Here is a 24,661-nt window from a genome sequence, read left to right as displayed (position 1 = left end):
TCCGCCCCCTCCCTGCGCGCTGGCCGGGCCGGGCCGGGCCGCCCTCCCCTGCCTTCCCCTTCCCGTGGGGCCGGCTCCGCCCCGCCGCCGCCGCGCTCAACATGGCCGCCGCGCTGGGGAGGCTCCTGCGGAGCGCGGTGAGTGCCTACGTGCGCGACCCGGCCCCGGCCCCGGCTCTGGGAGGCGGGCGCCGGCCGGCCCTGACGCCCCGTGTCCCCCGCAGGTGCCCACCGCCGCCGCCGCCGCTGCCGCCGGGAGGAGGCTGACGGCGCGGCCCCTGCTCTGCGCCCGCCGCCAGCTCAGCCTCGGTAAGTGCGCGGGGGGGCCGTGGGGCCGGCGCCGGCGGCTGCCTCCCGGGGCCGAGGGCGCGTCCTGCAGCGATACAATGTGACTCTTTTTTTCTCCCCCCCAAGGCTCTTCCAGGTTTGCTCCAGCAGTTACGCAGCACGCCCCGTTTTTTAAAGGAACAGCTGTTGTCAATGGAGAGTTCAAAGAGCTGAGCCTAGATGATTTTAAGGGGAAATACCTGGTTCTCTTCTTCTACCCTCTGGATTTGTGAGTGCAGGTTTATTCCCTTTCAAATGCTGCTCCTGAGGCTTGTAACTTAAAGAGCCTGGCTGAAGATAATCAAAAACACAGCATGGCATTCCTGTCTGAAGTGACTGTTTTTTACCTTATCCGGGGTAGGCTTGCAAAGCAGATGTGTCTGTTTCTAGAGCATGAGTGATAAGATTCGGGGGCAAAAGGTAGCTGTGCATTAAAGCAATGGTTGGAGAGAATCCGCTGGCTGCTAGGAGTGTTTCAGGAGATAGCCAGGTCTTGCAAGCATGGTTCTTCTTACAGTCAAATCCCTGGGGGTAGGAGCATTGCCTTGCAGCTCTGGTCCCAGTGAAGCCTGTATCCTTTTAAGCAGCAGGTCAGCAGAACTGCAACTCTAAAGCAAAAGGTGATCCAACAGGGCCCCTGAAGACTTGAATGGCTAAGAGCATCCTGGACATTTCTGCTGAAGTCTAGTGTATGTGGGTAGCTGGGAGAGGATGTAGTCTGCAGCCCTTCCTAGTATAGAACTTCCATGCAAAAATACCTTTGTTAAGAACCGGGAGTTGAAAATTGATGTGCCATGTAGCTGTGTGGCAGTTGCTGTTGCTTTGAGACTTACTGAAGTCAGTCTTGAGCAGGGAATGTGGTCAGAATTATCAAGCATACAGTTAAATAAAATGCACTGCTGCATTAGTGCCTAGACACAGATATATGAGCGTCTTTTCTAAAAACTCTCCAAAGTTTGCAGAATCTTTACACCCTCTTCTGTCTTCCCACCTAGCACCTTTGTATGCCCCACAGAAATTGTAGCTTTCAGTAATAAAGCAAATGAATTTCATGATGTGAACTGTGAAGTGGTTGCAGTTTCTGTGGACTCTCACTTCTGTCATCTGGCCTGGATAAATACACCACGAAAGGTATGAATTGGGCAGCTGTTTGGGGTTTTCTGTATTGGTTTGTTTTCTTTTTATAAGAGCTCCTGAGAAGAAGAGTTGAATGAACAATCATGCAAATGCTAATTTCAATAAATAGACAGTGATATGTCTAAGTGACTAACATAAGATGATGTAACTCAACTCTGACCTCAGTCTTTTTCCTGATCTTTTCTTTCATAGTTTTTTTTTTTGTCTTTGTTTTCCTGACTGTCTTGGTAGTCCTGGAGGTTACATCATGTCCTTATGTTTATCCCACAAATTGAATATTCAGTGCACATGTTGCTGTCCTGAGGTGCTTGTTACAGCTAATGGTTTGTGTGTAGCATGACATAAAATTACTAGCAGCTGACTTAGTAATTATTGCTAACTAGTACCTAGCGCTGGTAACTGCAGAATGGAAACAAAAGAACAACCAGTTTATCAGTATTAACTGTCATTTGCTGAAATGGTTCCACTTCTTAAATACAAACGTAGGTCCTCAACTTTCTTCAGGGAAAGAAGAACTGACAGCAAAGACTAGCTTTTACTGGAGAGCAGTTGCTTTTACTTTTTTAAATATAAAATACATACTTGTGATAATGTAAGCCATCTCACTAGTTTATTTAGTAGTAGAGAATCAAAAATGTCACAGGAAGGCACAGAAGCTCCTGTGTGATCAGTTATTGCCCGTGGGATCATGTGGTCGACAGCAGTGCTGGTTGTTGTCAGACTAGGGTGCTCTAGATGCATGGCTTTTTCTTTGTAACATACAGGAGAGTTTGTCTGCTAGATTTAATATGTCTTGGCTGAGCCAATCAGAGTAATTAATTTTCTGCATGCTTTGTTTAAAGCTCTAAAATGTGATTATGGACTGATTTCACTGCCTTGTATGAAAGCAGTTAAGTGTACTCCAGTCATGTGTTGTTTTGTGCACACATAGCAAAATATTTTGCAAAGAATAAAAGAATGCCACAATGGTGCAGATGGAAAACTGACACCTCGAGAAGTTAAGACCTTGGTTTCTCTGATATCTGTGTTTAAAGCCCTGCATTTGAGAACTCTACTGCAGACAAGTATTTGCCAGATCAGGGTCTAAGTGACTAAGATTACACAACAATTCACTGATGATGCCAGGAATAGAAAAGCTAACAAACTCTGGTCATGTTTCAAGGATAGGGAGCTTATCTCTCTTACTGTTCCAATATGTTGCAAAACTCAAAGCAATCTTGGTTGACTCTCTAAATATTATTTAAATAGATTCAAAAGAAAATACATGCATAAATAGAGAACAGCAAAATTGGCATATTTGGTATGGGTTGGTGGCCAGTGTTTTGTCTGTTGTATAAATGTTTTCCCTTCCCTCCTCACCATGTTCATCTTATTTAATTTTGAGCACTTACATATGCAATAGAAGACTTTATATTCAAAGCTCCTGCATAGGGGACAAAGGAAATCTTTCTGAAATTTTTTGTTGTTGTTGTCTTAGTCCTTTACCACAAAAATAAGCAATTCTAAAATGCTCAGTGCAAAAAAAAAAAAAAAAAAAAAAGTTTTCTTGTTCCAAACAGATCAAGTGTTCCTGAATGCTTAAAAAACTTCCCCTGTATGGTTTCTTTCATGGTACAAATGGAATAAATGTTTTTTCTTGTTAATATATCTTCAAGAGCACTGAATTCAGTCATCTAAAGGATAATCTTTAAAAAGCATTTGGTGATAAAATGGTGTCTTATTCTGTTTTCACTAGAGTGGCGGCTTGGGCCATATGAATATTCCAGTTCTGTCAGATCTCACAAAACAAATCTCCCGTGATTATGGTGTGCTGCTAGAAGGACCTGGCATAGCACTACGGTAATACATGATTGCTGGTAACTGTTATGACACAACCCAGTTTAAAACAGTGTGGGCCATGCTATCTCCTCCTGAGGATCAAATGAAGGCTATAAAGTGTCAACTTGTTCTGCAGGACTTTTGTTTGATCCCATTCTGGGAAAAGGGTACATACCCATCAGTGCAAAGTTGGGAATGGTTCCAGACTTCTCTGAGAATACCTGCAGAGGAAAAGTCAGCTATATTGATCTGAGTTAAGGGGAGAACTCCATGACACTTAAGGGAAAGGAGAGTAGGATAGAAGAGCATTTCTCAGTCTCTCAGAACTTAGGTCTGTCTTTTCCTTCCCTCTCTTCCCCCCCCACCCCCGGCCACTTTTTTTTTTTTTCCTGGAGGTAAGGAGACCACCTTAACTTCTGTGTGAGAAATTTTTAAGATATAGTCCTAGAGGCCACTACAGTCAATCCCACAACTATCTAGAATAATGAAATTTACAATACTTCCTTTCCCACCATGGAAATACTTACTAGAAGTAAATAGTGATCCCTGAGAAATGTTGGAGTTGGATAGAAGTCCATTGGAGATGTCTGATTCCTGATCTCTCTGGATGAAAAGGTGGCTATACCAGCTATCAGCCCTAAAGTATGGGAGTAATCTCGTATTCTTAGTGTTCAGAGAACCCTAGTTATGGATATTGGATAGAAAAAGGCTTCTTGTATGCTGTGGAAAAAGGATTGTTTCATTTGGTTCCCTTCTAAGGACAGAGTGGTAAAAGTCCGTAGAGGATTGCTTAAAACTCTGCTTCAGAGCTGAATAAGAATAAAGAACAATACTGATTCTAGGTTACTCTATCCTCTTCTTCTTCCACTTAAAAACTGAGCAGCTTCTTTGCTAGAAGGGACTTCTGATGTTTCTTTGTTGAAAAATTAAGTTAAATTCAACATGTTATTAGGTAAGACTGGGACTTCAGTTTCCACAACTGTTTATATGTAACAGGATTTAATTTAGTAGTTTAATGTCCAAGCAACTCTTCAATCAGTAACTTCAGATTTTCTTATTAACCAAAAAGACATGGGAAGGATGCCAGCTATCAGCTTTGAAATATAGGTGGAATTAGAGGTTCTGCTTTAGTTACATTTCTGGCTGTCTTGATTTCATAGTCTTCATGCATGCTTTGTAATATCACAATACAAATAGACTGGTCTTGCTTTTGATCACTGCACTAGCAAACAGTGTATTAAATGCTGTATTGCTACTCCTAACAGATATGTGCATCAGTTTCTTGTGTTTGGTCTTGGAACGTGATTTGCATTCCCTGAATTCTTGCTTGTTTACAGAGGTCTCTTCATCATTGATCCTAATGGAGTCATCAAGCATCTAAGTATCAATGACCTTCCTGTGGGTCGTAGTGTAGAAGAGACCCTTCGCTTGGTGAAAGCATTCCAGTATGTAGAAACACACGGAGAGGTTTGCCCAGCAAACTGGACTCCAGACTCCCCTACAGTAAGTGCCTGCTAAATATCACTTTTCTAAATATAGACACTGGCATACCTTTGCATGTCCAAAGGGCTGAGAACTACTTAGGTGTGAGCTGCTTGACTGAATCTATTCACGTAGTCCAAATCTGAAGCTTACATCAGTTGGAACAATTTGGTCTATTTGTAGGATATTAAACACACAATTCCTAAAAGAAAATCAGCAACTTTCTTCACAGAAGATACAGATTGTACTTAAAACTCTTAATTTGACTTGCACTTTCCACCAGTTGTCCTTGGATTTTTACTTCTTTAATGCCCTGCTATTTAGCAGGAAAAAATGTCATATATTTAAAATTTGCAAATAGAAGCTTGTTCATCTTCTAGGTTTTCATTTTTCTCTTTCAAATGAGTGGAGAACCAGAAATAATCTAGTGTTTTAATAAAGTGTGCATGCTTTTATTGCATAAAATGTCAAATCCATGATTGACTTGTCTTAGAATATAACTAAATTCTTTCCTTTCTTGACAGATCAAACCAAGTCCAGAAGCTTCTAAGGAATATTTTGAGAAAGTGCATACATAAACACTCAAATACACAGAAAAAGCTCTTAGTAACCGAAGATGTTACTTTGTGCAACTTCAACTAAGAGAGGTTGCTAAAGACCTTAAGAAAGCAGCTGTGATTATTTAAAAAAAAAAAAAAAAGTTCTAATTTCTTCATGCTTAAAAAAAATTAAATACTAAAACATTTACTGACTCCCTTGTCTTGTTTTAAAAGAAAGATGAAAAAGTTGAGGGTTTTTTTCCCTTGGTAACTTCAGTTTCATGAATTTCTGTAGCCAATAGTTGTCTTACTGAATGGGAGAAGTACACAGAGTACGTTTGCCTTCCACTAGGTTTTCCTCTCTTTTCTTAACTAGCCTTGGACCAGAGAGTTTCCCAGGTTTTCTTTTCTCACATGAAAGATGGAATTCTGTAATAACAGCTTGAAAAGGCAGAGTGTGTACAATACAGAAAACAGGTTTGATACAGGCTTTGTTTTTAATGAACTTCTCAGGGGAAGGGATGAATGTAACAAGCAAAAGTAACCCCCAAATTTTCCACATATGAATGCACCGTAACTTGAAATGAATGTAAACCTGCCATTTTCATCCCACATATAGTCCAGGATACAGCACCAAATAGAACAGGAATGTTAACAAGCATGAAGAATTTATATTCTGCTTGCACAACAGTAAAAACTTTAATGCCTGTGGTGTACTTACTAGAGCTTAGTGAGAGTTTTCCTTCACTTAAAGAATTGCTTATTTGTTTGAATCTGCTTCCAGAACACCTTAATGGCCAAATGTTGTACTGCTTGAAAAGAATGTAGCATATCTCTCAAACTACACAACCGTCAATAAATCTTAACAATGATTAGCTGTAGCTGTGTTGCTTTTTTCTTAATACCACTTTTCCTAAGAGTCTTGTTCCTGTACTCCGAAGAAGTTAGGTAAGTTGCATTGCATTAAAAACTATCTGCTATACCTTTATTTGCAATAAGCAGTTAATGGCTGCAACTGACTTTGTATGTGTGTACAGAGGTGAGTAGGCCAAAGAGCAGTAAGCAGTGGGTGTGCTGGAGGGCTGGATAAATTGAAACAATATTGAATGGGTTTATATTTTTCACCTCCTCCCCTTGTGAGCAGGGGAATGAACTATGGAGAACAAACACAGAGGAACTGCCTTGGCAAAGGAGAAAGTTGTTTTATCACTACAAGTTAACTTTTTAGTAAGTAAAAGGATGAAAAAAAGTGCCCGCCATTCTGTGATGCCTGGTGACGTAAAGGGAGAGAAAGTCACCATTACAGCTTTCAGTACTTGCAAATACTGTTTTTCAGTCCCAGTATTTTACTTCAGTTTTCCATAAAGCCACTGCTATCCATGCAACTTTTTAGTAAAGCCAGTCTCCTGCCCCCCACACTGTGTGAAGATAAACCTCTGCACAGCTCGATAACATAGAGTGATGGATCAGTGTTTTGCACCTGTGAAACCAGAGGGCTGTGACATGCTTCAGGCCTTTTTTTTTTTTTTTTTTAAAGCTGTATCTTTCTCTTACCTGAGCCAGGTTTCTTTGTTTTAGGTTTCTGCAAAGTGTACGGGGGGGGGGGGAAGGGGGCCTCTTTGCAGTCCTGCTCCTTGACTGTATCTGTGCCCCCCGGTCATGCTGAAGGGAAGCTGCCGGAAGAGAAAAAGGCAATCGGACCTTTCCTCTGTTACAGCTCTTTCTGCCCCTTGCTGTTTTTGGCCGGCAAAGCGCCCGTGGCTGCCGGGGCGCTTTGGGGGTGGAGGCGACACCAGGCCGCGGCCGCCCCCCCCCACCCCTTGGCCGGCCGCCGCGGGCCCTGGGACGGCGCCCGCGAGGCCCGGGCGGGCGGAGCGTGCAGCAGCCGGACCGTCCCCGGGCGCCTTCCGGTGCCGCGGCGCCATGGACCCCAACCTGCAGTTGTGGCGGGCGGAGGGCCGGGTAAGGGCTGGGGGGCGGGCGGCAGGGAGGCGCGGCGCGGGCCGGGCCGGGCCGGGTCGGGCCGGGCCGAGACGGGCGGCGGGGTTCCCCTGCGCCGCCCGAGCTGGGCCCGGCGCCGGCGCGATCGCGGGTGGCGCAGCGAGCCTTGCCACGCGCTTTCCGCAGTCTTTCTTGCAGAGGTTCCGTCTGTGGGCAGATGTCCTCGACCCCCTGCTGCTCCTCCGGCCCTCGGTGAGTGCCTGCGCCCTGCGCTGCTGCTGGCGCCCTGCGCTGCTGCTGGCGCCCTGCGCTGCTGCTGGCGCCCGCCGGCGGCCGCATAAACCTTACAGCAGGGATCTTAGCGACTGGCTTTGCTGAGGTGTGGAATATCGTTACAAGCTTCGGAGAAACATAAAATACATTTTCATATATACACATATGTAAATTATGTTTTATATATGTACGCACAAATAAATAAATGAAGCAAAAGGATCTAGACCATATCATTTCGGTGGTCCCGTTCAGGACATGGCTGCACCAACAGCTGAGTTAGCCTAGCTGAGGGTCGGGCAGGCCTCTGGGACAAGAGAGCAGGCGTGAGCGGCCGGGCACGCTTTTCCTCAATGCTGTCTGCTGCCAGTGGACCTGTGATGCGGGACTGCGGCAGCTTTGGAGGAGGTAGATTTGCTGCTGGGCACTGCCGGCGTCTCGGATCGTGGCAGGCCAATTCTGTGCGCCCGTCTGTGCGGTGCCTCTTAGCCTGAAGCTCGTGCAGACAATTTTTGGCTCTCCTGCAAATATCTACACTGATGGGAATCCCCCTCTTAGCTGGAAACACAATTGCTTTGTAGGGCCTTTTTATACCAGAGAATAATAATTATAATTTTAACAATAATTATTGTTAACAGTGTGACTTACTAAACACACTTTCAGCCATAAAGTATAAAGCTTCTAAATTTCAGGAATTGTCACATGAGAGCAAACTTCTGTGGAAGATGTATTTTTCTGTAGTTCTACTTCTGTATAGTTTTATCAGGGAAGGCAGGAAAAAACTATAACACATGGTATGAGAGTTGGTTGCTTGGTTTGTTAAAAACATTTTTGTTGTTTGACTTTTTTTAAAGGGGAAAGTTAAGTTAAAGCAAAATAATACAATCAAAGCATATGTACAGGGGAATTTCCCTGTCACTTACAGAGTTAGTATGTTGTGTGTTTGTCTATATATACACACAAACACATAGATATGGCATGACTATATATATATGCATAAATAATATAATAAATGTTTGTGTGTGTGTAGACACTATCAAGAAACTTTTATAATGCATTCACTGTCTCGGAGATCTGGCAATAGTTCATTCTTCCTTGAATTAAGATACACTGTTGCAAATGAAGACCTGCTCCCTGAAGAAAAGCCAAGTAATCTCACAAGTTCTCCTAAGGGGAACTACTTTTTATGTAGGCTATCTAAAATGAAAGCTACATAAGATTACAATTTTATTATCTTTGAGTATATGTACCTTTTTTTCGTAATTAAAAGCTTAAGCCAAGTTTTAAAGGAAGAGTATAAGACTCAAAACTTGATTACACATTTATAAAGATGCAAGAAGATGTAGTGGTGTTGTGGCTGATTTCTGGCAGGTTTAAAAGTCTGTTTTAAATTTTCATTTGTAAATAGTCATCTGTTGGGGAGATCAGATGGTTGCTTTGGTGAGAACCTTTTAAAGCTTTGAATCTGCCAGTGCACATGAATAAGAACAAGAACAATGCTCTTAATTTCAGTGAGGTTGCTCATATGCTTAAAGTTCAGGGGTACTCATGTAATGGAACTAAAGACTGGTAGATAAAAGCACTGAGGGAGCCTGAATAATATGAAAGTTTCTATGATCTTGAAGAGGCTGTGCACCTATGTGTGTTCTTGCTTTCACTGCTCTGGTGAAGGACAGAAAGGTTCATTAGCTTAACATTTTAGGTTTGTATTTAGTGTGTGTTTTAACTGATATGTTGTGCTTTAGAATATTTAAATCTGGCTTATTTTTTTCTGTTTTGTTTTTTCTTAAATGTAGGAAGAAATAAGAAGCAGCAGATTATCCATACAAAACAATGAAAAGACCCTAAGTGAGCCCATTCACAGCAATCAGGTATTTTGGAGTGCAGTTTATAGAAAATAGAGGTATCTTTTTCATGACTGAAATAGTTGATATTGGAAAGATCTAGCAGACAGAATACTGAGATACAGATACAAGGGATAACAGTAGAAAAACTCTTTACTACAGAGATTTTTAATCTGTGAATCTGATCAGAATTTCTTTGGATGACTACTAACTTCAATGCCAAATTTCAGTTTTATCATCCTGAAGAATACTTATTTGCGTGTCATATCACTTAAGTTTAAAAGGAACTCTCAAATCACTCTAGGAATCATTGCTCTGAGCCTGCCTGTCCCCAGTTTAGGTAATATAAGTGATAAATACACAAAATCCATACTGAGCTCGTTTGAAATTGTTGATGTTGCATCATCATATAGAATGCAGGCTGACTGGGTCTCACACCTCATAAAATGAGCAGTAGCAGTACTTGGATGGGAAATTTACTCAGAGAATTGCCAGAAAGTTGTGCTAAACCCTTGTTTCGTTAGAGGATTCTTTCTTTTGATTCAGTCAGGACTCAGCTGTACCATGTGGCGTTTAGTACCCTGGCTGTTAAAGTGCAAAAGGAGAAGTAAGAAATTTGTGATTCTGAAAAAAACAAAGTCTTAACCATAAGTGTTTAGGCTTTTGGCCATATTTAAGAATTGGTTGTTTTCTATTTATATATTCTATATACTAGCTTAACTTTTTTTGCTTTCTTTTCTGCCATAGTGTGTGCTTTGGTGCTGTTAGTCAGCACATGAAATATGAGTAAATTATATTCAGCCATGAGTATGTGGGGGAAAATTTCACAGAGAAAATAATTCATGGGGGTGTATATATATTTATATACATATAGCACTCCATATAAATGTGAGTTATTGGAAAAGTGATATCTATAATAAATTTAGAAACAAGTTTTTATTCAGTCTCTTCTGAAACTTGATTGCTAATCTAATTTTCAAATTATTTAGATGAAGCAGGCCTTCCTGCTAAGCCTGGTAAGTTTACAAAAGATTTAGAAATCTATTCTTTTTCTTTCTTATTTAAGTATGGCAAAGATGGTCTAATCTTCCCTTTCTTCCCTTTTTTTTTTTCTCCTTTAAGTCTAGCGTGCATCCTGATACGGACAGTGTAATTCCTGTTTTGTTTAGACCTCCAGGTCAGTTCCCTTAAGTTTTTCTGTGTGTGACTGAAGCATCAAAGGGAAATGGCTCATAGTAAATAACCACTGTGATACTATAGCGATACTCTTCCCATATAGAAAAAAATGTGTACGCTTTTACTTCTGTTACTTGCATTTATCTTGTTTATTGAAGATTTATTCCCACAGTGCTCTAGAAGAGGCATGTTACCTGCAGTTCATCTGCAGAAATGGTCTGACCAGTCTCTATTTTTTGGCACTACATAATGAGTACCCAAATACCTTCACAGGTAAAACAGTCCACGATATTCTAGGTTGTCCCTTGGTGCACATGGCTACTATATGAATTTAATTGCTGTGGTGGCAGGTAGACTCTGCTTGGGGTGATGTATAGACAAGATACCATAGAGAGTTAATCAGACACAAGCATACTTAGACTATTTATTTGTTACTTTATGTAACCACTCACAGATATGGCAGCCTTTGTTGCTGCATTCTTGCTTTTGAATGGAGGGAGGAGAAGCAATTTCCCTTCAGAGCTCGGTTATATAGTTTCCAAGTAGCCATGTTGAGTGGAGTTCACAAGAGCTTCTTTTCGCCATAAGCTGAGACAGATGCTCTAGCTTCTTGAATGAATACTGAGAGACAAAGATCAAAATTGCAGCTCCTGGAGATGGTGCTGTTTTGTGGGCTAGTGTTTTCTTTTCAGCTGAAACTAGAAGGGGGGAAGTTAGGGGGAGTTTTCTTCTCAAAACCATGAATCTAGACTCGCAGCAGTTATTGTTACTGAAATAAAGTTGTTCTTCTTTTTAGCCTTCCTGCCCCTATCTCTTCCATTGGTGAGTAATGATGAAAGATGCTAGTGTGTCACATGGCTTACATTTTTTCAAAGCCAGGATTTGCAAAGAGGGAATGAGAGGATTTAGGTTTCTCAGTTGTATGTTCAGCACAACCTTTTAGAAGAACTGTGGGTTTTGGGAAGGGTTGAGTCACTTTCTAGAAATCAAGCCCTTAAGGAGTCATATTAGATGTCCAAACTGTTAGCTACCGTGCTTCAGCAGTGTTCAGAGAGACTGTTCTTGCCTGAAGGTCAGCTTTTATATGTAAGGTGTTGAAATTCATTAGGCATTGAGAGCAAGGCCTGTTTTTGGTCTGTTTAGACTCGGAAAAAATGGGACTGTATTTGGAAAGAGTCAGAGCCTACTACACTATTGTTCGGCACCAAAATGTGAATTTTCTCTTACACAGTTCATATTTTTGCCTCTAAAAATTGGTGTTGTTAGGAAATGACAAAAGGTGTGAAAATAAACTCTTGTTATAGTTCCCCTAAACTCCAATTCATCTACATTGCACCATTTTATTTGATCAAGTTTGTAGCTGTAATTTTATGCACATTTATCCATTTAGATGTGTTTGCCTATGTGTTTGACATAGGAGTATGCATACTGAGATATTTAATTCCGTATACAGGTTACTACATGAATCTGTGGCACCACTAGAAAGTATAATGAAAATCTTGATGGCTGTTACATTAAGAACAGTAATAGAACTAACAGGAATATTTAATGTTTACAACTTAATGCTCTTTCATAGATGTGGTTAGATTCATCTCTGGCATTAATAATAGGAGTAGTGTGACCCACTAGTAATAAATGAATTATTGATCCTCCTCTGAGGCTTTGCACATTCCCTGCCCTTCTCTTACTCTACAGTTGCCGTATCTTAGTTGACTTTGATATTCTTTGAGAGTGCTCCACACGTTAAGGTAAAAGTGTCCTGGTGGGTCAGACCTCAAGAAAGACCATAGTTTATAGCTGAAGTTCTTATTCACTGTCTGAACTAGACTAGGACTTGGGAAGTAACTACTAAAATCTCAGACCTTGGATTAGTTAGATCTAGTATCTCTGTACCCACCAGCCAAAACTGCCTGACCCTTACTCATTCTTTTCTTTAATTATTATTTCTACTATCTAGGTTATTCTGTTGCATCTATTTAAACTTCACAGGTACAAATGCATTTTTTAGTTTGAGTAAAAGAGCATCTTGCCCAAATATTCTTGTACACTATGTTTTAATAACTGTATCTCTGTGTTTTATTTTGGATAGAGAAAGTGAATATGTCACTTCCATGGCAAGAAAGTTCTAGTATGTTAGCCTAGAACCAGGGCAAATAGCCTCTGGTGTGGCCTGGAGCCTTTGACAGTCCTGCAAATAGTAACATAGCAATTCCAACCAGCCACCGCTGACCAGAAACTACTAATTCATCAAAATTAATTTTCCCATGGGGTTTTCCTTTTAGGTTATTGTTTCATCACTTCAGCTCCCAGCAAAGAATGCATTTCTTTGTCAGGTAGTTGTCTCTTTCTTTCTATATTTACACGTCTTAGTCTCAATTCCAAATTCATTTTTGCTTATAGTCTCTCCTTTCTGCAGTTTGTGTTTCACACATATACAACTGGATTCACCCTAATCAATGGAAATGGTACCACGAAGGCTGAAGTATGTGTTGATTTTTATTTTTGGAATAATCTTAATTGTACAATTACATTTTGAACATGATTTACAAGTGTATTACAAGTGTACTTACACTGTATGTTTCCTCTGTCCTTTTTAGGAGTACTCTGTTCAACAAAAGCAAGTCTTCTGCGGCTTGGGAGCTATCTGCTATGCAGCATTTATAGGTGTATGTATTTGCTCAGTGCTCGTTTTCTTGATATGCTGACAAGGAGTAGGCCCTGAGATAATCACACTGCCAAATATCCCTGAGGGTTGTGCTCTTTATGTCCCACTCTGATGTCTTCCCCCAGAGCTGTTGAGAATAGGAGAGTTTTCTTGATCAGCCATCAGCCAATACCTTGCTTGGCTTCCTCTGATGCTTTCTCTTAGGTCCTTTTCTTTATTATTTTTGAGCTTAGAAAATGGGTGGTGAGGCGAAATGATCAGAGTTTATAAACACAGAATAACTCACTGGGTTGCTGTAGTTGCTCTTTGACCTTTGGAAGAGATCTGGCTAACTCTAAACAAGTGGTGAAAGCTGCATGCTGCTGTGCTGGATGGAGATAGCTCAGATCCCAGAACCAGCACAATCATGAAAATATTGCACTGGGTGCAGATTAATTAGCTTTTCAGGAGAGCTAGGTAGCTGAGGGGCAGTGCTATGGTGAAAAAGCTATGTGGTTTCCAGAGCTTGCCATATCAGAGTAAGCTCTGGTATCCTCGTGATATTGCATTGCGGGTGTTGATGTCCCTAGAATGCATTTTCTTACTCTCCACACTAAACTATGCTCTTTATAAGCCTTCTGTCAGAAAAATATGGGCATTCCTGCATTTGTTAGCTGGGCTTTCTCCTCTTTCCACTAGGCAAAACAGTCAGGCCAGTAGTGCTCAGGGGTTACAGAGGTCTGGGGAGGCAGCTGTGCCCGTGGGTGAATGTGGGCATTCTTCCCCCTTGTCCTCCAAGGGAAACTCTGAGGTGTAGCTGGTGTCCTGTCCATTTGTTTCTAAATAAAACTTGCAGGAAGTTTGCTATGGGAATATAGAATAGGGCTGAAATTACAGAGATAGAAATGTGAATTGACAAGTGCACCAGGTGTCTGATTTAGGGGAGAAAGCAGCACATGTACTGTAGAGGCAGTTGGATGGATAGCTAAGGGGAATTAGTGAGAGGTAATTGTTCTCCTTTTGCTGTCTTTGCATACGTACTACTACTGTCCACTACATGATAGTCTTTAATACTTTTTTACCATATTAGTTCCTATTCTCATATAAAACAGTGATTACCAAAACCTTTCTCAGTAACTAGAGAACATGTGTATTTCTTTGAATTATTAAACCAAAGCATTTGTTTACTTTTGTAGATGATATCTTAAGTACTAAGTTGCAGACTCTTTCTCCTAAACTGTTGCACGTATTGAAATATTTTATACTTTTTTAATAGAAGGTGCCTGTTTCCTCCCAATGCCTTAGGCTGTTCCTATCTTCTTCATGAATCGATACACATTGAAGAGTCCCTTAACGCAGCTAGTTGTCAGAAAACTTTTACCTGCTCCTCTTCTTGGTGAGTAAAAAGAAACCGTACATCACACAGCTGGTCTGAGGGCCATTTGCTGCCCCACATGACTACAATTTTCTTGCCTTTGCACACATATGGTCTTCATTGTTTACTAGCCTTCTTCTCTGACTGCCATTGCTGGGTACTGTCCCTTCTGTGTGAGAGTTAATGCTGATCAGTGTAGATGACCTTTATTTGATACTTGCTAGTTTTTAGTTTTAAAGCTGCAGGGCATTGCTCTGACCTTTGCATACGTGACATACAACTGTTTCTCTTAAAGAAATTCAGGGATACAGTTGGTGTTTTCCTTTGGCTGGGTGAACTCAGACATTATCTCGAAACCACCAAGACTGACAGGAGTGATGAAGAAGGCAGTGACATTAGTATTGACACCACCTGATGTGGTACATACATGACACCAGAGTGCAACACAACTCTAGCTATGCACTGCCATAGTTCCTTATTCAGATTGGGGCTGCTGCTGGCTGTGTAACTGCTGACAGTAGTAAGTAAGTGAGAGTTATTACATCAGAATATTATTAACCTTGCAAGATAATAGGTCTCATTCATTACTGAAACAGCTCTCCTGACATAGTGAAATTGCACCAGGATAAGTTTAACTATTTGATCACAGAGACTCACATAATGGTTGAGTTTGGAAGGGGCCTCTGCAGATCATCTGGTCCAAACCCACTGCTCAAACAGGCTCAGCTAGAGCAGGTTGCCCAGGACCATGTCCAGGCAGGTTTTGAATATCTCCAAGGATGGAGACTCTACAAATTCTCTGTGCAACCTGTTTCAGTGTTTGATTACCCTCACTGTAAAAAATTCTTTTTGTATGCTGAAGTGGAATTTCCTGTATTCGAATTTGTGCCCATTGCCTCTTATCCTGTCTCTGGGCGCTGCTGAGAAGAGTCTGGCTCTGTACTCTTTACATCCTCCCATCAGATATTTACGAACATTAATAAGATCCCCCTGAGCCTTCTCTTAGCCAGGCTAATCAGTCCCAGCTCTCTCAGCCTCTCCTCATATGAGAAATGCTCATATGCCCTTAATCATCTTTGTGACCCTTACTGGACTCACTCCAGTAAATCGATGTTGATGTTGGTAACTGTTTCTCTACTGCCATTAATAGGAAATCATGGCCTTTTCTAGGGGGAAACTGGTAAAGTTAAACAAATTTCATCTTGTCTGGTCCAAGTTATGTGAGATGGCTACCCAAACCTTTCTGAGGATCTGCATAAAAGCTCGCTGACTTGTTTCCCTTGGAACAGATTTTGGAATGTGCTTCTGTTTTCTTAAGTCTAGAGAGAAACTGGAGGGTAACTGATTAATATTAGTCTAGCATTTGAAAAGTGTCATGTGTTACACTGATATCTTTATTGAGCAGCCCTGCCAAAAAGTAACAAAAAGAAATCTCTCTTTTCAAACAAGGTTAGCTCAACAGGTGATGCCTTGTTACGCCTGAATCTTGGTCTAGAAAAGAGAAAGGAGAAAAACAGATGGATTAAAAACTCCCTTTCAATATGGCCTTTATATGTGTGGGTAGTTCAGGCTCATGATTTTAGTGACTATGGAATGGATATTTTCGGGCACCTCATCATGCTGGATCTGAAGGAGGCTGAAATATTCTCATCCTGTAGCAGATATCTAGGATCCAGCTGAAGCTCTGCTGCTTGTGACTGAGACACGTGGCTGGACAGAGAAATACGATCGCGGAACATATTACAGCCAGCATTCCCCTGGTACCCTCCCTTACAAATCAAGGATGCAACCTTTATCTCAAGCCTTCCCTGTTCTGTTTCTTTTCTTATGTACTGGATTTTGCACTAACCTGTACAAAATCTACGCACAACACAAACCCCTCCCCTTTCTCTTAAGAACAATGTACTGTTGGTTTGAAATGGGTGGTAGTGATGAAAGCTCTGAGTGTCCATACTAATAAAGCAACTTCTGGGTTTGGGGCCTTAAAATCTCTTTCAGGCTTCTGAAACAAGTATTAAGATCCCAGGTAGATTTTTATGGGCAGTCTCTTCTTCAGCTGCCAGGATACTCAATTGTGAACTGTTGAACTGGATGTTTAAAATGGACATAATTATGAATGTTATTACTGAGATAGTCTTGTTAGATCTTTCAAAGCAAAATCCTCTTTAACTCTGCAGGCTTGATGTGTGCATTTACTGTGGCGGTGGTGAGAAGCCCAGAGTTTGAGAATGGGATTGAAGTGATGGACAGGAATGGCAAAGTTGTAGGAATATCACAGAAGGCTGGTAAGAAGGTAGGCAAAGATGGGGGCCTCTCTTGACTTGCCTGGCAAAGAGCTGAACTTGAGGCTGAGAGTAGATAGAGTTGGATATACTGAAATGAGGAACCACTAAATGTTAATCCTGAATCAGATGCTGAATCTTTGGGTAAACTTGGACCAGGTCTCTGGAACTAGGTTGGGGCCTGTCTTGTGTCTCCAAGGGTTGGCAGCCCCTCTGGCCCAATACATCCAGTGCCAGAGCTGAGCCACCGGGATGCAAATACAGTGATTTCTATTCTCCCTGGTCACATCAGAAGAGACAAGGCTCTTGGAGCTTCTGCCTCTGATGGTGCACCTCAGAGAAAAGCCTTGTATTGTACATAGTACATGCATCTTCTATAGTAGTTTTAAAGGCTGTGCTTCCTAAAGGTTAATGTCCTGATCTACGGTGTGGTGGTGCATTTCATCCTTGGGATCCAATTGTGGACCAAAAGGTCCCTGTACTTGCTCCCTGCCTTGTTTCTCAGCATCCACTGTAGAGCCCGGCACAAAAGGAACTAGAGCAAGGACACATCTTTTTTTTGTGCTCTCAGTGACCCTCCCTTTCAATACTGGTGTCCATGGGAAGGAGAAAACAGCTAGATATAAAGATGTGTGGACAGCTGGAGAGAGAATTTCAAATTTGCTAAGATATGGGTAAGAGGCCCAGAAGTTATGACCATTTGGAAAGAGTTCAGCACACTTAAAAAAGGCAGATCATGGCAAAATGATTGTCATGGTAGGAAAACTTGATGGGGCCTCAGTAGTATCACCTTCCTTTTAAGGCATTTATTAGTCACAAGTGGAATATTTGCCAAATGAAAGAGTTCAGTTTCCATTTATAAAAGAAACCCTCTAACAAATATTTTCATCCTTGACTTACCTATTGCTTGAAACTCCAGAGTATTAGACAAAAAAGTTTTCACAGAAACATGCAGTATTTGGAGCTGCAGGGAGCACTGCTCTGAACAACGTTTATTTTTCTCCCTCTCTGGAGGCCGTAAAAGAAACAGCATTGTCAAGAGCAGCCTTGTTTGGGACAGCCTTCTTCCTGCCAGCTGTGTTTATGTACTTTGTGGAAAGGTAAGAGGTATTACAACAAGGATGGGGGTGCCTGGTTAGTGTTTATTCTGGTATTTAGTCTGGCTGTTACCACGTGCCAATTTTTTCATACTTTTGCGATATTGCTTGCTTTGGTAGAAGGGGTTATCTGGGAGGTTTCTGTTCAGTGTAATTCACTTATTTATCTAAGTGACTCTGGTTGTGTCGGCACCCATGCTTTGATTTTATTGCAGGAGGTTGTCTAAAGCTATGAGTATTTCCTCTGTTCTCCTGGGCAGGAAACATGTTTGTCTGTGCTCTTCTGACAGGCCACTTTCCAGCACCTAGGTTCCCTAACTGATTTGAGTGCTGCTTACCTTAGATTTGTTATTCCTTAAGAGAGAATATGGGACTTGAATTTGTCACTAAAACTGGACCTCAACTCCCAGATAGCCGGCCATACATTATAAAACCTTTATTGCTTTTGCAACATTTTAAAAACCCTGTATCCTAAGAATTCACTGTATATTTTATCAGAGAGTTTTTAGCTTTCCTTCAGCTTTTGGTGAGGATCACATATCTCATTTAATTAGCATTAGAGAATCCTGTTATCAGAAGACATAAATGCAGATGCAAGATAAATTTAAAAAATAGAGTAGTAAATTTATGCATAATGCTAAGTAGAACTGCCAAGAGGAACTAAATCTTAAAGGAAAGAGAAGGTGATACAAGAAAAATCTGAGTCAAAGGACTGAAACACTTTAAAGCACTAATGCACCTTCTGTTCTTTTGTCATTTTGATATTGCTGCTTACATTCTTGATCTTGTATTGCCATTCTGGTCTCAAGAAATGCTGCAGTTAAAGAAATCCAAAGCAAGGGGAAATAACAGGAAGCTGAGAGTAAGAAATTGGGAAATAACAGGAAGTTGAGAGTAAGAAATTAGGAAATAAAATAAGGCAGCACCTTTAGGATTTGTAAACCTAAGTTATTACTAACTTTAGTGCAATTTCAACCAGTGAAACAGTAGCTAATGCTCTTTATTTCATTGTCAGATTATTTTTCAAGCCAGAACTGACATACTTATCTTTTCCATATCTTTGACAGAGCAAACTTTGCAAAAACTCCACGTGCTTTGGCTTCAATGAGAATGATGATGATTACATCAGTACTGGCAGGGATGCTGCCAGTTTCACTTAGTATGTTCCCACAGTGTGGGGAGGTAAGTCTTTTCATCGGAACTGATTTTGGATTATTACTGTATTAAATCAGTCTGTAACTATGGACAGCAGTCTAAGCCCAGGTAGCAAAAATCAATAGGATTAAAATGGTTAGTGTGTCCAAAATGGGGTGGTGGAGAGGCTGCTTTGGAAGGCCTATGTATGATGTAGAGGCCTACAGGATTTGTTTTGTCTAATTTGCATTGGGTGTCATTTATATTTACAGTTAGATTTATTAGATTTCTGCAATAGTCTGAAGCAAGCAAGGCCAGTAGAGCCTTCTTAAAGATTAAAACCAAGACTCTCTCAGCACTATTTTCAGTCCTGCTGAAGTCAGTTAGGTCACAGATGAGAATCTTTTCTTTTACGCAAAGTCAGCATGAGCTCGTCAAAGAGGTAAACCAACTCACATGTGACATCCCTTTCCTCTAGCTGTGCAAGGTCATCGCTTCACCCTGCCTTATCAAATGGTTAAGTTAATCTGTTCCCTGGGTAACTACTCCTTCCTGGCAGGTTTTAAAGGGAGGCTGTAACCCTTGGAACTTTGGCCTCTAGAGAAGGTCAGGTGAGAGGACTCTGGGATGCTTTTCTGAGGTTGTTTCCTCTCCCTTACCAGCGCTTGTGAGTATTCTCAGAAAATCGTAAAGGGAGCTCTTGCAGTTTCCAATGGCTTCTCTTAGCCTAAGAGCTCTGGCATTCTTCTCTTAATCCCTTTTGGCAACAAGGATAAACCAAGGACTTTTGAGAAATTATGTACTGAGAGTATGGCTGGTTTATTTCCTTTGAGCTTCCCAATTGCTCAGCTCACAGGAGAAGTTTTCCTGGGTGAGTCAGTCAAATACAGTGAATGGAGACAACTTTAGTAATGCTCTGGTTAGATATCAGGAGTACCTCTAAGTTTAAGTAAAACACATTTCCTTCTTTATGTTTACATTTTTTAAATATATCAGAGAAGCAAAAAAACCAACCAACCAAACCCCTAAAAAAGGCCTCAAATCTCTCATAATATTGTTTCTGAATACAGTATTTCGACTAGTACAAAGTTTGAAGTATAGAAGATTTAACGTGTACTTACCAGGATACGGTGTTGCTGATTCACTTTTTCTAAAAATTTCAGATAAAGCGAGCAGACCTGGAACCAGAAATTCTGTCATCTACAGAAGAAGCAGAATTATTCTATAATAGAGGAATTTAGGGATTGGCTTTAATGTATAAATGTGTGCTCTGGTTAAAGTGAACTCCGAATGCCTCAACAAACTCAATGGAATACTTGACTGATCAAATCATGAGTTTAGTGGGAGGGCACATAATGGATTTGGTGTAAAATGATGTGGTCTATAACCAGGCAGACTTTTAAGAGGAAGACTTGCTATTTGCAAGTCCCAGCCTACAGGCAGGTATGTACACATACCTTGATGTTGTAAGTGATATTTGTACCAGAAAGGTTTGTTGTAACAGTGCACGTGTCACAAACTGTGTTCATTATGCTTCCTCATGTGACTGATTTCTTAATTAAAAGACTGTAACTATTGAATACAAAGTTTTATTTTTCTGTTGCTGTTGCTGCGCCTTTCAACATGCTGCTTTCCAGGAACACAATTGGTAAAGGCATTAACATCAGTAGTCCTTTGGGGAAAGTCAATCTGGTTCTTCTCAGAAAACTTGCTTTTAATATGTAGTGGTATTAGACAAAACAACCCTGATAACAATGTAATGTTGGTTAAATTTTAGTTGTTGTGGGAATAAGATAGAAGGAAGCTCCACATCTGTGACAGGACACCCTGTTGTAGGCAGATCATAGGAGAGATTGCTCTAAGATCACTAAAGATGTTATGTACAGGACTCCTAAGGCTCTGTGTGACAAGAATAAATATAGATTAAATATAATAATCGCTTTCACAGAAATAATTTTACAGGTACAGCCTCCAAAATCTGTATGTATTTAACTTTCTTAAAGAGTGCAATAAACATCTCACTACTATCCTATTGCTAGAGGATTTAGATTTCTTTTATGGTGTGAGAAAACCAACAACTTCCCATTCCACTCCATCCCTACAGGAAGACAGCAGCACAGAGCAAAGTAAGGAAAAATAGGCCCAGTTGTGTGCAGAAAAAGTTACTGCTATGTTTCTGGCACCGGACAAAAGCAGGAAGTAGGGCTTTGAGTTTAAATTCTTGTGAGTTCTGTATTTTGTGAGTCTTCCCCTACTGCAGTGGTCAGGCAGGGAAACAGGACAGGGGAATAGGAGCACATCCTATAGACCTGTTACTTTAGGGGAGCATGCTGTATAGCTGTTCCAGGAAGACAGTATGGATATGTAACCTGCTAAACCTGAGTTGCAAAGAGTTTGCACTGCTCTACCAGAAGACAGTTGTTAATTTTTAAAGCTGTATTACATAATTCTCCAGTGGTCCAGACTCAAATACCCCAGGTAGGGGTGGGAAAAGAGTAAACCCCCTCTGATCCAGCAGCAGATGCACTGTGTGAAATGTGTTGAAAGTTAGCTAACATGAATGCTTATAAAACTCACTGCAATGTCAAAGATTCATTTACACCTGCTGACTCAGCAGGGATCACTCAGTCTTACCCTTGTGGGTCATGTTCCTAAGAAAATAGTCAAAACATACCTGCATAAAAGCAGCTGTACTGGGTCAGACCAAAGGTCTACCTAGACAAATGTCTTTTCTCTGACAGTGGCCAGAAGCAGATACACAAAGAGAGGACATCAGGCTCAGCTGTCCTGAGCTGGGAGGACACTAGAAAGAAGGTGGCTTGCCCTGTTCTTTTTCCTTAGATAGCACCTTCTGGCCACTGTTGGACATAGTGCACTGGGTTAGGTGGAACCCTGGCTGGAACCAGCTGAGACAGACTTACAGTCGCAGCCTGCCTCTCTCAAACAAGGAAGTGTTTGTCTCCTTCAAAATCTTTAATTGTGGTGGCACAGCTAACACCCTGCAGCTAAAACTTCTAAAACAGTCTGTCTATTAATTCTGTTTTGGTAACATACCAAAGGCATATTCAGACAGGGTCTAATTCCATTCTCAGTAGAAATAACTGTCTCTACAAGAAAGACACCCCCCACACACACACTCTTGCCTGTTTTACATTGTTGAAGACTGGCTGAAGTAAATGCTAGTTGCATGAACTACATTGGAAGCAAAGCAAAAAAGCTAACAGTAGAGCAAGGCCAACAGACTTAAAGATAATACATTCATCAACTTTAAATTGTCATGGTAACTAGAAAAGCTATAAATTCTCTGGCACCACACTTGGATGTTTTAGGCAAATTGATGCTATTACATCCCTGTGAGTAAGGCTTATGAAGTAAGTAAGTCTGGTAATACTGTGTTATTACAGCTGCCCTTTATCACACTCTACCAGCTTCTTACTGAATACTCTAGTTGAAATTTGCCATATTAAACACAGCCCTCTCGGGGTTGCTAAATTCCTCTTTCCTTTCCCTTGTTCTCAGAAATATTTCTGTTGCCCTGTCCAGAATTTTTGAGAGGAACCTAAGGCAGGCATCTGCCATTTGAATTGTCAGCCTGGGTGATTCAGCTGTTTCCCAGGTCAAGGCAGGGAACATATATCACTAAAAAGGCCCTGGCATCCTTGATTTTGAAATAAAGAAGTCATGAGACTAGAACTGCATGGACCTGGCATCTGGTAGTCCAGAGGGATGAGAATAGGTCCTGCAGGTAAATGAGGGGAACAAGCCTGGGACAGGTAGAAAAGCATCATGCTTGAGGGACTCACAAGGAGAGTCAGCACCTACAAAGAAACCTTCCCCTTCATAGCATGGAGTAGATAATTAACAATGTTCCAGCCCAAGGCAGGTCCATCTTCTGCCTTTAGCACTGGCCAGTGTATTGAGTGATAGTGTATTAGTGGTCAAACTAGTTTAAGGAGTAGTAAACTACAGTAGATTTAAAGCTTTCAGCTTCTAGGAAAACATAAGTCCCTGTACAGTGCAATATGCTAACAGTTCCCCACCTCCCCAGCTTGTCATCTTTAAGTTTAGGAACATACAATGAGGCTTCAATGTCCTTTTAATGTAGCTAAAAAATCAGCAACTCCCATGTTAGGAAATCCCAAGATCAAAGCATTTCCTCAGCTGGAGCTTGTGTGCATGTGGTTATCCTAGAAGCCTATAACCTAGCCAGGCTGTTTTCCCTGCAGGCCATAAGGGTAGATGAAGGAAGGACGTAGGCGGAGAGGGAATCGTGCACAGCGCTGCAGCTACTTCCTTATCACACAGTAAGCAATGCGCTGCGCACTGCTGCTCAGGAAGGGGCTGCTGCCCAGTCCCTCGCCTCTCCTCCTGGGTCTCCTACATCATTCAGCAGCTGATCAAAGCAACGATCTATCCGACCCAGACGCCAGGCTGACAGCTGCCAAGGGAAGAGTGTAAGACAGTAGGGAACAGCTGTGAACATCCTTCACTTAGCTTTGTAGCTTGTTCTTTACCTAGAAATTTAACAGCTTCAAACGACTTCTCACAACACACTATCCACAAACTATTATCAGCCCCTTTCGGTAGCTGGGGAACTGAAACAGTCAGAGGTAAAGATCAGAAGAAGCCAGTAATTTTAAGATGGAGACTGCCAGACATCCTGCCTCGCTTGTTTTCACATTGCTCAGCATTATATTGCTCTCATTCGGAACATGCCCCCTCCCCCCTTTGCCTGCAGAGGCAACAAGGCCAGCTCACACCAGGAACTAAAACCCCAAGGATGACAGCATTAGCAGCAATGTATAGTTAGCCTGAAGGGACTAGTCTGTTTATACAGCAAAATTACAACATGAGGGACTGACTGTTTATCCTGCTTCCCTGCTGCAAGATTCTCCATTGTTCGCTATCTACCTTCCCATTTCTGCAAATGTAGTACCATAGGCAACGAGCAAGGAGGAGGGCTAGGAGAAGTATCTTTTCCTCAACTGAAACAGGCTGGAAAGAAGGCACTGAGTTAGTTTAGGTGCTGTGTGCCTTTTGGAGTCTTACTAGGTCAGCATGAACTGTCATCTGTCATTTCATATTTAATCAACAACAGAAAGGCAATAAGATGAAAAGGTATGAATGACAGCTTGCATCGCCTTTGCTTCTAGGAGGAAGAAGAGAAGATGTCATCTGAGTTTGCACAACCAACAGCTGTACACACAAAAAATGGCTGCTGGTACATTGAAGATAGGAAGAGGAAGTGGGAAATAACCCGAAATCTTTCCCTGTCCTGATCTTCCAGATTTTTCTCTTATTCTAATACCTTTTTGAGATGAAAGTGTCAGAAGTCATTATGAAAATGCAAGAACATTAGAACAATCCTTTGAAAGTATTGAAGCTGAGGGAGGCTGATATTTCTTTCACTGTACGTACAAGATAGCACAGATGGCAAAATTGTTTGAACTTGTGAAGCAATATGTTTCCAACCTAACTATCAAGCTGTAGGTTACTTTCAGATCCCAGTATTGCAAAACATAAGATCTAGTCCTGTGACTCAGTGGCCACAACTACTCAAGGAAAAAAAAAAAAAAAAAAAACATGAATTAAAGGG

At 41.3% G+C, this 24,661-nt stretch overlaps 2 protein-coding genes across 3 annotated transcripts; both read left to right on the top strand.

Moving 5' to 3' along the window:
- The first annotated feature begins 47 nt into the window (after positions 1 to 47).
- Positions 48 to 6,183, top strand: PRDX3 (peroxiredoxin 3). The gene is made up of 7 exons (XM_067300310.1): positions 48 to 137; positions 224 to 308; positions 414 to 555; positions 1,322 to 1,457; positions 3,199 to 3,302; positions 4,619 to 4,784; positions 5,288 to 6,183. Exons 1-7 carry the CDS (start codon positions 102 to 104, stop codon positions 5,339 to 5,341), a joined length of 723 nt encoding a protein of 240 aa, XP_067156411.1. The 5' UTR covers positions 48 to 101; the 3' UTR covers positions 5,342 to 6,183.
- A 951-nt stretch (positions 6,184 to 7,134) lies between these two features.
- SFXN4 (sideroflexin 4) lies at positions 7,135 to 20,651 on the top strand. Of its 2 annotated transcripts, none has more exons than XM_067300309.1 (14): positions 7,135 to 7,264; positions 7,430 to 7,495; positions 9,310 to 9,384; positions 10,347 to 10,373; positions 10,480 to 10,534; positions 11,330 to 11,355; positions 12,816 to 12,866; positions 12,950 to 13,015; positions 13,131 to 13,199; positions 14,483 to 14,573; positions 16,730 to 16,837; positions 17,849 to 17,934; positions 18,999 to 19,113; positions 20,229 to 20,312. In XM_067300309.1, the coding sequence occupies exons 1-13, from the start codon at positions 7,226 to 7,228 to the stop codon at positions 19,089 to 19,091; spliced, it is 852 nt and encodes a 283-aa protein (XP_067156410.1). In that variant the 5' UTR covers positions 7,135 to 7,225; the 3' UTR covers positions 19,092 to 19,113; positions 20,229 to 20,312. The 2 variants fall into 2 exon arrangements, with proteins under 2 accessions (XP_067156410.1, XP_067156409.1); XM_067300308.1 differs by having other exon boundaries at positions 7,141 to 7,264; positions 16,730 to 16,845; positions 20,229 to 20,651.
- The last annotated feature ends 4,010 nt before the right edge of the window (positions 20,652 to 24,661 follow it).

This window comes from Apteryx mantelli, chromosome 7 (genome assembly GCF_036417845.1).
Source record: "Apteryx mantelli isolate bAptMan1 chromosome 7, bAptMan1.hap1, whole genome shotgun sequence".
In the NCBI taxonomy this organism is placed as follows: Eukaryota; Metazoa; Chordata; class Aves; order Apterygiformes; family Apterygidae; genus Apteryx; species Apteryx mantelli.
The sequence above is the reverse complement of the archived record's forward strand: the minus strand, read 5'-3'. Positions and strand labels throughout refer to the sequence as shown.

Bases quoted from the DNA above. Each gene is read 5' to 3' on its own strand.
- SFXN4 (XM_067300308.1), top strand. From the start codon at position 7,226: ATGGACCCCAACCTGCAGTTGTGGCGGGCGGAGGGCCGG. The intron at 14,574-16,729 runs GTGAGTAAAAAG...TTAACTCTGCAG, and splicing joins TTTACCTGCTCCTCTTCTTG to GCTTGATGTGTGCATTTACT. The intron at 17,935-18,998 runs GTAAGAGGTATT...TATCTTTGACAG, and splicing joins TTTATGTACTTTGTGGAAAG to AGCAAACTTTGCAAAAACTC.
- PRDX3 (XM_067300310.1), top strand. From the start codon at position 102: ATGGCCGCCGCGCTGGGGAGGCTCCTGCGGAGCGCG. The intron at 138-223 runs GTGAGTGCCTAC...TGTCCCCCGCAG, and splicing joins GGAGGCTCCTGCGGAGCGCG to GTGCCCACCGCCGCCGCCGC. The intron at 4,785-5,287 runs GTAAGTGCCTGC...CTTTCTTGACAG, and splicing joins GGACTCCAGACTCCCCTACA to ATCAAACCAAGTCCAGAAGC.